The sequence below is a fragment of the Corylus avellana genome, chromosome ca1 (assembly GCF_901000735.1).
Source record: "Corylus avellana chromosome ca1, CavTom2PMs-1.0".
Classification (NCBI taxonomy): Eukaryota; Viridiplantae; Streptophyta; class Magnoliopsida; order Fagales; family Betulaceae; genus Corylus; species Corylus avellana.
The window spans coordinates 14,183,614-14,197,689 of NC_081541.1; the positions used below are offsets into that span (position 1 = coordinate 14,183,614).

Sequence of the window (14,076 nt, forward strand, 5' to 3'; positions counted from 1 at the left end):
TAATTTATAGCTTTCATTTGTATGGTCTATTTGAACCCTTAACCTCTTTTCGATAGGGCTGACACTATCATGAGAGACCTGTAATATGACACTGATGCCCTGATGAAGCACGCATACTGTTATCGCTAATGGGCCGACTGAATTTACCTCGGGTGATCTACACCATTAACGATGTTTTCATTGTGGCCACCACTCAAAAGTGGTTGCGCCAATTACCTATAAAGTCATTGGATTCAATACCAAACAATAGACAAAAATCCCTAGACCATAGGGTCAAGCCTCTATACTCATGTGCCTATCATCCATACATAATGATCCACAATAGATATCAAATTATCATAATTAATTCGTATCAGAGATGGTACCTGACTTATGAGTAAATATCAATTTAGTACTTTTGTCACCATTTTGCCAGCCAAACTAACATATTGTAATGGATGAGGTTTTGGCTTACCCCTACGGCTAGTCCCCAGGTGTTTTTTTTTTTGGAAATTTCATTTAAAACTCTTGAACTACCACACATTTTAAGAAGGTCCCAAAATTTCAAAAACTCTAACTTTCACCCATTGAACTTTCAATTTGATGCAATGTACCCATTCAGTCATATTTGAAACGTTAAAAGTGATAAAATGACCTTTATATTACTGATTTTTTTTTATAAAATTTTAAATTTACCATTAATTTTAAATTAAAAATAAAAAGAAAAGAAAAATCGAAGGGTAATTTGATCTTTTTAGTCATTCATGTTAAAAGTTAATAGCTGAATCTGACAGAGGGGAGTCAATTGAATCAAATTAAAAGTTCATATGGTTAAATTGAGAGTTTTTGAAATTTGGAGGGTCTTCTCAAAATGCGTGATAGTTCAGAGGTCCTTTTTTTTTTTTTTTTTTTTTTTTTCCTGAATTTATAATGATATTTTTGTCTTATTAAAAAAAGTTTTGGGCTATTATTTTTTTAAAATTTTTTGCTAGCCCTCAAAAGACATTGGATATTGTCCCAATTTAAAATTTGTAAGACATTATCAATAATTGAATTGTACTCTGAAGTAGTATGCCGTATGCATACTTATTTTCATATTTATATGATATTATATTAATAAATAGATAAATCTATGATATCCGAGTTGTTCGTTCCTGCACAAACGTTAAACCAAAAAAAAAAAAACTCCAAAGCATACTTACCAACCAATAACGGTTAGGCGTAACTCTAATTTGGGTAATTGAGCGAGTATTAATGGAACGTCAAATCCTAGATTATGCTGAAAAGTCCTCTAAGTAACTCGCCGACATTGGGGTCGATAAGATACAGTTACTACAGGCCAAAACAGACCAATGGCAGCAAATCTTAAAAAGTGCCACTTGTGGCCAAAGCTTGTCCAAGTCAAACAACCCCACTTTCCACCGGGTGACTTCTCCATCCGGTTCCCTTCCATCGCCTTCACACGCTCCACCGACCGACTACACCCGGTCACAAGTTTTACCCGATGCCCGGGAACAATTATGAATCTGTGGACTTCTTACCTACTACACAACATCCTACTTTCGTACTGTTACTAAATGCTGGCATTTAACAGATCTTGGCCGTCCATTTATGACAGTATAGCTAACGAAAGCCGTTGGTTTTAGTTTCAAACCACACTGGGAAACTACCCCCCTACTTGATGCTTACTATTTTCGTTACATGGGGCAGACTAATGCAATCCATCCCCACGCTCTCTTTCCACGAGTGAGAGCCACTTTTTCCTAACATGACGATTAACGAAGATAATAAGGATCTATTGCGCGTTGTCACGCGCTACAGGGAGGCGTGGGATGATACTTGTCCCGCTGAAAATTACCAGACAAAAAAAAATACCATAGCCAGAGCTTTGTTGCACACGTTTCGAACTCTGGTTGGCTCCCCCAAAAAGTTTGAAGCCCTTAGGCCTAAGGGTCTTTTTCCTATATCCCTCGGATCACCGTTTGCTCTGTGTGTGGACCGTGTGGTGTACCTAGTTGGTGCATGTCCATCCAAGGTGTCCCTGTTCGTTTTGTTTTTGTTTTTTTTTTTTTTTTTAAAGGTAATAATATTTTGTCGATTTTTTTGTATAATTTTATATATAATTTGTTGAAATGTTAATAAAAATTAAACCTTGATTCAATATTAATTTTTTGTTTTCATTTTTTTTTTATAATTACTGATGAAAATATTGATTTTTACTGACACGTCAGTCGGTTATATATCAGTTATACATAAATTTACTAAATAATGATATGAGAAAGCAAAGTTTAAACAAAAGGGCTAGGAATAATGAAAGCGATTAAATAATTGATAAATCCTTCTTATTCTACAAATGGTCATTGCTATCTTGCTTGTTGGTGAATTTAACTGGTAAAGTTGCTGACCTAATGATATAAAAGACAAACAAAACATTGGTTTGGAAAATTGAACCAAGCTTTTATAGTCTACAAACTCCTAATTTTGCTGCATTTCCAAAAATCAAGGGTTTTGTCTAGTAAAAACAAAATTTACTGTTCAATAGTATTATCATATTGGGAGTAGTTAAACATAAAAACCCACTTTTTAAACCATCCAACCCACTTATTTTCACCGACCAAAAATTCATTAAACTTTGAGAACTTTGTGATGTGACCATTTATATTGCAATGGGACTTCCAACTTTCACTACCCATAAATCACAAGAATAACAATCAAAAGCTCATGACAAGCATATGACTTATGAGAGTGTCATTGGATTTAAATGTTCCACTAATCTCAACCATAAAAGCACATACTATACTAGTCCGGGACGGAACCAATCCTAGGCCCTAACCATAGAGGGACAAATGTTTTTTTTTTTTAATTTTATGAATTTGACCCCCCTAAAATTGACTTTTTTTTACCTTTAAAGATCTTTATTTTGTAAGTTTTACTATTCCTAGTCTCAAATTTGGGTACCAACCCTAATAGTAGCCAACTATTTGGCAAAGAATTTGGGATGGTAAAAGTAGTGGACCTAAGTTGAAAAATCTCAAAGAGAAAGGGTGATTGATAGAGAGATAGATAGGGCACCAAAAAGTGGAATAAATAAAAAAAAAACCCATGCAAAGGGATACGGATCCCCAATCATTCTTAATCTCTGTAAAACCGTTTACCATTTTCAAGGAAAATCCTGGTTGCTGCATGCCACGTTGAGAAAGTAGCAGCCAACCTTTTCACACTCTTTCAGTCAGGTGAGGGGAAGTTGATTAATTAATCGCATCATCATTACCTTTTTGTAAGAACTATGAGCAAAAGGACAACCTTGTCATGTCACTCAATCCCACGAGCTGCAGGAAGGCAAGGGCGTTCCCGTCATTCCGGCCACCACCTAAGCAAAACGCCCACATTAATTAACTAATTTTCTGTTTCTTTTTTTTTTTTTTAATTTTCCATATTTAAAAGGTGGGAATATTTAATTTTTAATTTAGGTGAAAAAAGAAAAGGAAAAAAATGCGTTTGGCGCGTTTGTAAACCACCGGACCCATAGAGAAAGATCCCCTCTCACATAAGGAATGGCATAGAAAGAAAGATGGAAAAAAACAAACACGCTTTGAAAAATAGAGAGAGAGAGAGAGAAGACAACCAAACCAAAACCAAAGCCAAAACTAAAACAAAGAAGACACAGTGACGGTGTGTGTGGGAGAGTGAGAGAGAGTGTGTCTGTGACAGTGAGAGAGGGAGAGAGAAAGAGCAAAAACCCAGAAATCCAAAGACCAAGCTCTTTCTCTATCTCTCTCTCTTGTCTCTGTCTATTTCCCCATTTGATCGGAGGCTCTCATTCCTTGTACAGAGAAACATTCTAGAAGCATCGTTCGGATTACTGTACAATCAGTGGAAAGGGAGTACGTACAATGGAGAGGTACGGTAGGCCTATAAACGAAGGCTCGCAGTCCGATCCGTCGCCGGAATGGACCGCGACGGGACCAGAAACCGGGCACCATGGTAAGCTCAGAGACTCTGCATTTCGATTCCATTGTCGTTTTGTTTGGAATCCCATCATGCGTTTGGGGATTGCGATTGGCCGAATTAGAGTCTAATGTGTGAGAGCTATATTGGGTTTTTGATCTTTCATTGTGGTTTTTGCGGAATGCAGAGCCTATGTGGCAGTTGGGATTGGGCGGTGCGGAATCGTACCCGGAACGGCCGGACGAGGCCGATTGTATCTACTATTTGCGAACCGGGTTTTGTGGGTACGGCTCGCGGTGTCGGTTCAATCATCCCCGTGACCGTGGCGCGGTAATTTCATCGAATTCCCTTTCGTTTCGCTCAATTTGGTTTAGTTTAGGGCTTAATTGGAAGGTTTTGATTGGTTTTTGATGTGATCATTGGGTTTTTTCGGGTCGAATTTGGTTTGATCTTGGTCTTATGTTTGGATTTGGTAATGGGTTTTTGAAACTTGAGCGTTTTGGCTAGTGTAGTTGATGTGGAGTTGTTGAATTTCTCAGTAATTGTGGAGGAATTTTGTGATTTTTTTGAAGTTAAATGAATGAGATCTATTGGGTTGATATGGTGATTGAATGTTCAATTTTTGTTATTGGATTTTGATGGAAGTGTACTTGCTCAGGTTATAGGAGCTGCAAGACCTGGTGTAGGGGAGTACCCCGAGCGAGTGGGCCAGCCTGTGTGCCAGGTACGAATTTGGTTGTTCTGGTTGATTTTGAAGCTTGGGTTTTATGCCAAATGGTTGATATTGGACAATGTCTGTACATTTACTTTGTTCTGCTGGACTGTTACCATTTGTGTTTATATTTTGTGATAAAAGCATTGTTGATTTTTTGCTCTGTTTGGTTTGATGTTTTATGATGTATTGGGTTCCCATTGTATCAACTATGCTCGTTTTGCTCATTTTGCAGTATTATATGAGGACGGGGACATGTAAATTTGGTGCCTCCTGTAAATACCACCATCCTCGGCAGGGAGAAGAATCTGTTACCCCTGTGTCACTAAATTATTATGGATACCCATTACGTCCGGTTTGTATTCCTTTACATTCATGTCTCTTTTTTTTTTTGTTAAAAAATTGTATCATATAGGAATCACATTTTCTTAATGTGAACATAAGTTCAATCTAAACATGAATTTTATGAATAACAGGGTGAAAAAGAGTGTTCCTACTACGTAAAAACTGGGCAGTGCAAGTTTGGTGCAACATGTAAATTCCATCATCCACAGCCAGCTGGTATACAAGTTCCACCTGTGTCATTACCACAACAAATTGCAGCAGTGCCTGCACCTACATTATATTCAGATTTGCAGTCTTCATCTGTTCCTTCGCAACAGTATGGGATAGTCGTTGCAAGACCTCCTCTGCCACCGGGCCCATATGTTCAAAGTCCGTATGGTCCTATGCTGCTTCCGCCAAGCATGGTTCCCTTTCCGGGTTGGAGTCCTTACCCGGTAGGTGAAACTTCCATACTTTACTATTCTGTCAAATTATATGCACTTCATTGAAGCTGTTAACCACTTGGTGCAGGGACCCATAAGCCCAGTACCCTCTCCTAGTTCTCAGCCCGCTGGGCAGTATTATGGGATAACACAACTGCCTCCATCTGCCTATCCTGGAAGTTATCAACCTTTACCTTCTTCTGCTGGTCCTTCAAGCAGTAGCCAGAAGGAACACTCATTTCCAGAAAGACCCGGCCAACCAGAATGTCAATATTACATGAGAACAGGGGAGTGTAAATTTGGTTCCTCATGTAGATATCATCATCCACCTGAATTGATTGCACCAAAAACGAATGTTGTTCTTAGCCCCAGTGGTCTTCCTCTGCGTCCTGTAAGCATCTGCTTGCTTTGTTCTCACTTAGCATTATTGAATGTTTTGCCTGTTTTACCTTGATCTGCCATTTCCCAAGTCAAATTCAGTTTTACTTCTTATTTATTTATTTTAAACCTTTGAACCTATGGCTTTTTGTTTGTCTTACTTATTTAAAATCCTGTTTTGGTGGGCTCTATTTTATGGTTGATGAGAAACTTTGCAGTTCATCCAAAATCTGCCCAACCAGTGATTCATTCAGGACATGTTATGCATGTCGAGTATAGGCTGTCTTGTAGACAAACCCTACAGTTAAAAGTTTTGATATGGATATCCTCTCTATGAACAAAATAGGATAAGTTTGGTTTAAATCCTTATCTGTTGCAAAGCTCTACTTAGGCACAAAGGGATTATATGGATGTCCTTTCTTTGCTGTTCATTCCTATGTTTGCGTATCAAGTCATTGTTTTCTGTTAAACTTGTTTGATATGAACTTTTCAAAAAATGATTTTTTTATTTTTATTTTTTATTTTTTATTTAATTTTTTAATTTTTTTTAATTTTTTTAATTTTGATATTATTTTATGATTTTATTATTTATTATTATTATTATTATTTATTATATATATTTTTTAATATGATGCAATTAGGAGAATATGCTAAAGCCTTCCCTTTTTTGCTGTAGCAACTACACGTTGACAAAGTAAGGATGTGATATTACCAATCATTAACTAGAGAAAGATAGTTTCTTAAAATTTTTGGACAATAATATATGGTGGAATGGTGTCTTTTTAACCTAACATGTTTTGTCTTTATTGTATTCCTTTGAGATATTAAGCCACGTGGGCATATTAATTGGACAGATTCTCTGAGAAAGTGCAGATCACTATCATGGATTGCGAGTGAATAAATTTTGATTGCAGAAACTTTGGTCTATATGTCTGCATGTGGTGTGTGGCATAAGTGATTATGCGCCGGTGTTAGGATGCTAAGAATGGCTGTCTAGGCTTTTGTGTTCCTCTCAGATTACGCTAATGAATGAGACTAATGCTCTTGCTTATCTTCTTGTCAAGTAATGCCCATTTCCCACTTTTTTGTGTCATTGTCCCAGTGATGAGAGTTGGTAGGGAGGGATTAATCTCACTTTTTGTGTCATTGTCCCATTCATTAGAGTTGGTAGGAAAATTAGGAAGCTGGGGGATTAACATCATGAATACAATTGATAGCTAGGGAAAATGGTTTATGTGAATTCAACTTAATCCTTTTTTAGTTTACTACAACGTAATTGATAACATACATTATTTTTTCTCAGGTTATTTGTTTGAGAGTTGATGTTAGAGGCTACCTTATGTTTTCCTTTTGACTTTATTAATGATTGGCATGTTGAAGATTATTTTATACTGGAATGTGATTTTACTTGTTTTACACCAATATTGACCAGTTTACTTGTGTTGTGCCTGTTGGCTAATGAATGTTGAAGAAACATTCTAATTTTGTTTACCGGCTATACTATTATTGTATTGTGGATTTATTTTCAGGAATCCTTGTTGTGTCCATCATAAATCAGTAGTTTTACTTTCTTCACTTGTATATAATCTATGAAACTGTGATGTTTAAGATAACTTTTGTGGTTTTCCCACACTCACATTAATACACATATTTCAAAGTTCTAGAAAAATGAAAAAGAAAAAGCGTACATTACTGGGCTGCTACCTTAGTTTTGGTTAAGTGAATATTTGAGATATCAGGATCTAAACTTAGTACCCTAATTTTCATCCTGATTAGCTGACATCATCTTATTTTCCTTGAGACTGATGGGTGTTAAGAAGCTGTGTGGTGTAAGGATTATAAGGTTATGGATGTGGATTTGTCCTACTGAACGCTAATTCATTACACGTGAAAGATATATGTAGGAATTGATGAGCAAACTTCTTGCAGTTGATTGTTTTCAGAGGAAGCTGAAGACTAATAATTTGAATATTCAATTTAACTAAGATTATTGTTGTCTTATTCTGAGTGATATTGGAATGGAAAAATATGTTCACTGTACTACTTCAAGTACTCAATCACATTAAAAGAGTCGCATGTGATTAGAAAATCTGTGCAACTGCCGAAATGAATGAGGTAGCTTATTGGGTATGCTTCATACTGTGGTATGATGGGGAAGAACTTAAAAAATCATTAGTAAACGTTGATGACACCATTTAAAAGAATATTTAAGTCTCTTTCATCAGCTTTTCTGTCAAAGCTCAAAACCTATTGGTTGGGGCAACTGCCCATGTGCTGTTTTTCCTGTCCTTTCTGTTTACGGTCATGGGCTTGGCACCTCTATGGTTAATTTGATACTTCTTAAGCCTCAGTACTCACTCTCATATTGCCACATCGATATCTTGTAAATATTATGGGGACTAGACATATAATGTCAACCATTTAAAATTCACCCTGATTAAATGCATTTACTAACTTGCATATCGTTAACATGATACTTATAAAAAAAAAAGCTTTAACATGATCAATGATAAAAATTTGAAATCATGAAATCTAGATGATTTTTCGTTACGTGTCATCTACTTAGCAGGAACCATCAATGTTTGGTCCAGATCATCTTGTACTGCTCATTTCGGGGAGATAGGAGGCATACTGATTACTACAAAAGGTTTTGGTGGAAAGGAGCAGACTGTAGAGTTGTCATTTCCATTACAATATGAAATTCTGTTATCGTTTCTGCTATATGTGTGTGTGTGTGTGTTGGTGACTATGACCTTCCATCCGTAATCTTGTTCATGGTGTCAATGATGTTTGCCATATATTTTCTTCACATGTAAATATGTGATAAAATCATTTCAGCATGTTTTCCCTTCTTTTATAACTCATTGAGGCTACTCATAGGTTCTCCTGTTTACTTTCAACTCCTAAATTTGTCCTTCGGTGAGGTACCATTTATCCACTCTTTTAAATTTCTCATTATAGCTGCAGTCCTCTTTCAATTTCAGCTTTCTTGATTGTTGACTTATTTGCTCATCCTGAAAAAGCTCTTCTTTTCATCTAGTCAGTTCTCATTCTACTGTGTGCCTCTTTATTAATATCTTCTGCCTTGTGAACTATAGTCCAAGATGACACAAACTAAAATATCTTTTGATGCCTTTAAGTGCAAGTATCTTTCATTCGTGATTGTCCACATTTCTGCTCATCCTGAAACAGCTGCTCTCTCTAGCTAGCCAGCTCTATTTCTACTGGGAAGTTCCCCCCTTGATATAGTCCTCCCAGCGGACAAAACTATGATGGTTTGATTAATTGAGAAAAAATGAAAAAAAGAAAGAAGATTACTCTTCAATTAATTACAATGGTATTTTTTTTTTCAACAAATCCTTTACTTGATACCTTATTCTAGTGGGTGCAATTAGATAAATACTCAATTTTTTCTAATTTTTTTAACAATCCCCAAGTTTCCTAAACATTTCAGTGGGGCCGATTGCCTCCACGCAAATGTATGTACTCTGCTGCTGAACGTGTAAGCAGCTAATTAGATTTGGTAAAATGTCAAACAAGTTTCCATTATATCCCCATGAATTATGATGGAGTTCCTGTAATGTTTAAATTGTGGTGAAGTATAACTGAAGTGTATATTCTATTTATTTGGGTTATGAAGTTGGTCTCTTCATCAGTTGCATGTGTGTCATCTACCACAGTACTAGCATGAACGCTTGTACAGTGCGAGTGTTCATGCTCACTCCATCGGTTCCTTTCTGACTTATCTACCAAAGTATTAGCTGGAACCCTTGTCCAGAGTGTATATTTACATTTGCGAGTATGCGTGTATATGCATGCTGCTGTTTTTTTTTTTTTGTTTTTTGGGTGATAGCCTATGGGTTATAATGTGGGAGGTAGCCCCCTCCCATTCCTTTACACCGAATCCCTAATGGAGGAATTAGATCCGACGTCTTTAGTATGATGCTGAACCGTTTCGGACTTTCATATTTGTATATTTTTGAGAGGACATTAAGAGTAAAAGTTTTTGGCTTTTTTTTTTTTTTTTTTTTTTTTTTTTATAAAAAAAAACATATGCTACCTTTTAATCTTCTATTGTTTAGTTTATTATTAATGCTGTCATTGGTTGTCTTTGTCAACCTTCCCTCATGCTTAACATTATTGCTTTATACCTCAAATGTTTTGTCCTTCTGCCCCTCCTATTTTACTCTCATTCTTATGTTGGCTATCAAGAATTTAATACTCATTAATCGACCAATAGCTCAATTTCCTGTTGCAAATTTATATGTCCTGTGCTTTTAAATGTGGTGTGTGCATCATTGTATTTTGAGTGGCTTATTGGTTGGTTGTTCTGATATTGTTATTTGCTAATCAGGGTGCACCACCCTGCACTCATTATGCACAACGTGGAGTATGCAAGTTTGGGCCTGCATGCAAATTTGATCACCCAGTGGGAACATTGAGCTACAGCCCATCTGCATCTTCCCTCTCTGACATGCCGGTTGCACCCTACCCTGTGGGATCTTCAATCGGTACGCTAGCACCGTCATCTTCGTCTTCAGAGTTGCGACCTGAACTTATTTCAGGATCCAGCAAGGACTCTGTTTCATCCAGAATGTCTTCATCAATGAGCACTTCTAGTGGATCGGTTGGTTCAACTTTTTCAAGGAGTGGATCTGTTCCTCATTTGTCTGTACAATCATCTGCTCAGGGTTCTGGCCCTTCAACTGGCAGCACAGAGGCTCGTACTTCAAACTAAGCAACAGCAAGCCATTCCTTTTTGTTTTTTTTTTATTACTCCTTTTGATCAAATTTCACGAGCCAAAACATCATTTTTTTGGGTGGAAGTCCTCGAAAAAGAGGCTTCATTTCCAAGTTACCAATGTTCCACGGTTCAGGTCTAGCACACAGTCGCTTTTATCTTCTCTGTGTTCATATAGTCTTTATATGGCCATTTCCTCCAACATCTTGAATAAATCATGGCCAACCTTCAAAAGCTTAGCATACCCAGTATAGCATTTCCCTCTTGCTTCCAAATAACCACGAAAGAATCCGCAATTTCGTTAGGCAAATCAGTGTCCATCTCTCCAATTTTTGGAGTTTGCTGTGCTTATTTTCCTCAAAACCTTTTCTAAATGAAAAGGATCTGTCCCACACTGTTCTTCCATTTATATTGTTGACTGTCTCCATGTCTCTCTTTCTTGTTTTAGTTTAATATTGGGAACCATTAAGCTTCCAATTCGACTTAGGAATGTGAAGTTCTTATTGATCCCTCACTTTTTGTCTAGGGTTTATCATGAAAAAGAGAAGGAATCAACAGACTCCAAGGAGGCATCAGACTGTACCTTATTTGGGATCAGATACAAAGTCATCTTGTGACAATTCAAATGCTTGACTTGGTTCTTGTCTTGATAAGTTTATTATGATATACCAATATATGAAGAAACACTCTCGAATGTGTAATAATTGGTCCCATCTATTTCTCCATTTATAGATAACTTCTATCCTTATTGCTTCCTCTCAGCTTCTCTTATATATGCCAAACTACCTCTCTCTCTCTCTCTCTTCAAGGTTTTTATTTTATTTTATTTTAAATTTAAATTTAAATTATTTATTTATTTATTTTATTTTGTTTTATTTATTTATTATTTATTATTTTTATTTAAATGATTCTTTTAATCTGTTATGATATATAACCTATCACAACTTCTGTGCCCATCGATGGGAATTTTGCCTGCAGACCATGTTTTATTTGTGGGCCATATTCCTTTCTTACTGTGAGCCGACATATGCTTTGGACAATGACTTAAATTTTCAATATTCAAATTTAATCATATTAGTTAATTAAACCAGCAAATGGGTATTGCTGATCTCAAGTTAAAAAAAAGAAAAGAAAAAGGTATGATCCTTTGTCGGACCGCTACTAGCTAGCTAGCTAAGTGCTTCAAATGGGACACGGATCTACATGTCTGAATTCAATTTGAGTATGCAATTTGAAAAAGTCCATATATATATATAAAACCCACCTGACTGGGTCGGTGGCACTACTTGTAAAGTTGTCCAAGGGAACTGCATGTAAACTGTTGAAGCACTACAATGGAGACGTCATGGGCGCTATTACTCAACCGCGTGCAGTACAGTGGCTGCACAGTTGCACTCATTCTCAGTGAGATTAGGGTTGTCGTGCAAAGATTTGCCAAAAAGAGCAAGAAGGTTATGTTTATACGTACGTTACAATGGATGTCGATCATATTAATTTGGTGGGTGAAAACAGACCAAGAGTTAATGCTTTTTTTTTTTTTAAATTTTTTTCATTCAATCTTTTGTAGAACCACAAATGGACATTGATTCAGTCTCTTTCTTGCCCCAAGTATGGATGTTTTTAGTGTAATTACAGTGGAAGAAGAAAGAGTTGCAAGCACAGCCCAAAACTAGAACAAAATTACTGGTGCATTTTAGTAGAATAAACACTCAAAAAATTGAAGATCCCATGTCATGAACTACATCACCGTAATAAGGAGAAACTGATGGAAAGCAAGGGGTTGAAGAAGTGGCCTGAGGCATTATCCCGTAGCTAGGATTCTCAATAATTGGATACAAAGCTCCCATGCACCCATCTTCCACCATCAACGGGTTGTTGATCATTGCTGAGAGTTCGCCGGAATCCGACCCCCATGGCTGCTGCTGATCAATATCCCAAAATCCATGGTTGTTGAGTTCATCCAAGCAAGGAAAATCTCCGGGGTAAGTCGACGGTGTTGCCGGCACATTTGCAGCGTCGAAAGGGAGAGTATTGCTGTCACAATGTGATTGAATTTCCATGGATATTGCTGTGTTCATGGAGGAAGAGTGATTTGGATGATGATCATCTGAATCACTGAAGCTGCTGCTGCATCTGGATTTTGTAGCAGTAGTGGGATTAGGAGGAGGTCTCAAGCAGTTATCAGGCACAATGCATCCCAAGTAGCCTGAGTTATAATCATCAGAGAGGAAGAAACTATTGTCATGGTCATCTGCTGTCCCATATGAAGTTTCTGCACACAATGTGTTAGGCTTAAATGGAGTATTCTGATTGGTGGGTTCTTTTGTCTGAGTTGTAGCAGTGAGGAACTGTGATGAAGGTAACAAGGCTTGAACATGATCAAATGGAGTGAGAAGAGAGTGGAAGGCAGTGTTGTCAGAGTATATAAAGTTTGTTCTTGCTTGGGTGCCTTTCATGGACAGGGCAGCCCCGTCATAAGCAAGAGCTGCTTCCTGAGCAGTGTCAAATGTGCCAAGCCAGTGCCTCTCTTTTGTTGTAGGGTCTCTGATTTCAGCAGCATATCGGCCCCACGGCCGCCGCCTCACCCCGAGAAATCTCCCCGGCTCCGCCTGCTTTCTCCGGCCTCTCCTCTCACCAGGTTGAGATGGGGATGTGTTGCGCTGGATTAGTGCAAAACCTGCTTGAACCATGCCACCAGCCTCATATCCTTTGTAGGGTTTATCCAAGGTTTTGGAGGTTGACATTACTAAGAAAAGTTTGTTGAATTTGGTGAGAGAAAGACAGTGCAAATGATAGGAGAAGTAGTGGTGAAGCTTTTTTGTTTCTGAATGGAAGTGTGAGGGTGTTGTGGGGAGCTCTTTTAAAGACCAATCTGATCATGGAGAAAAGGAAAACGACACTGCCGAATCTCATTCTGTGGAAGACCATTCTTCCTTTTCCACGTACATACTTTAAAAATCGTCCATTTTTTTTTTTTTTTTTTTTGAATCCCATAATTCTTCATCATATATTTCTTTGTCACAGTCGTTTTCTTCAAGTGTCAATAAGAGCCTAAAATATATTTTCTCTCCTTTTAATAACACAACCATATATATATATATATATGTAGTCTGAAAACTTACAGATAGAAAAGTTGCAGAAATCAAACCAAAACAATGTCCACTTGATGTAAATATTGTTCATTATCATCATTAAGCCAAATATTGCATCATGCCAATGCAAACTTTTTCAATATCTTAGTGTGATCGAGTCACATGTAAACCCCCCAGCAACTTGCTAGTCTATATGCCTACAATTTGACCAAGTGAAACTATATACTAATTTCTATTAAAAAAAGAAAAAGAAAAGAAAGAACATTTTTACTAACTACTATTTGATGTCGTGTCATATTAAAATCCTCATATCATATGTGGTGTGAGCTTTGTAGCAAAAAGATACCACTCCTCCCATGAGAACTAGGACCAAATTAAATTGAATGGTTGGTGCAAATTAAATGATATCCATGAATATAAGAAAAGGAACACAGAAGCATGGCTTTTGTCAGCATACAC

General features: G+C 37.1%; 2 protein-coding genes across 3 annotated transcripts; one reads left to right on the top strand and one right to left on the bottom strand.

The window, feature by feature from the left end:
- Nucleotides 1-3,559: 3,559 nt before the first annotated feature.
- On the top strand, nucleotides 3,560-11,281 carry LOC132177087 (zinc finger CCCH domain-containing protein 34). Of its 2 annotated transcripts, XM_059589314.1 has the most exons (8): nucleotides 3,560-3,963; nucleotides 4,115-4,257; nucleotides 4,586-4,651; nucleotides 4,875-4,994; nucleotides 5,116-5,418; nucleotides 5,495-5,797; nucleotides 10,139-10,504; nucleotides 11,052-11,281. In XM_059589314.1, exons 1-8 carry the CDS (start codon nucleotides 3,873-3,875, stop codon nucleotides 11,061-11,063), a joined length of 1,404 nt encoding a protein of 467 aa, XP_059445297.1. In that variant the 5' UTR covers nucleotides 3,560-3,872; the 3' UTR covers nucleotides 11,064-11,281. The 2 variants fall into 2 exon arrangements, with proteins under 2 accessions (XP_059445297.1, XP_059445290.1); XM_059589307.1 differs by having other exon boundaries at nucleotides 10,139-11,281.
- Nucleotides 11,282-12,230: 949 nt separating this feature from the next.
- On the bottom strand, nucleotides 12,231-13,320 carry LOC132168069 (ethylene-responsive transcription factor ERF086). Its single transcript, XM_059579140.1, has one exon. It carries the CDS (start codon nucleotides 13,267-13,269, stop codon nucleotides 12,235-12,237), a length of 1,035 nt encoding a protein of 344 aa, XP_059435123.1. The 5' UTR covers nucleotides 13,270-13,320; the 3' UTR covers nucleotides 12,231-12,234.
- Between the last annotated feature and the right edge of the window lie 756 nt (nucleotides 13,321-14,076).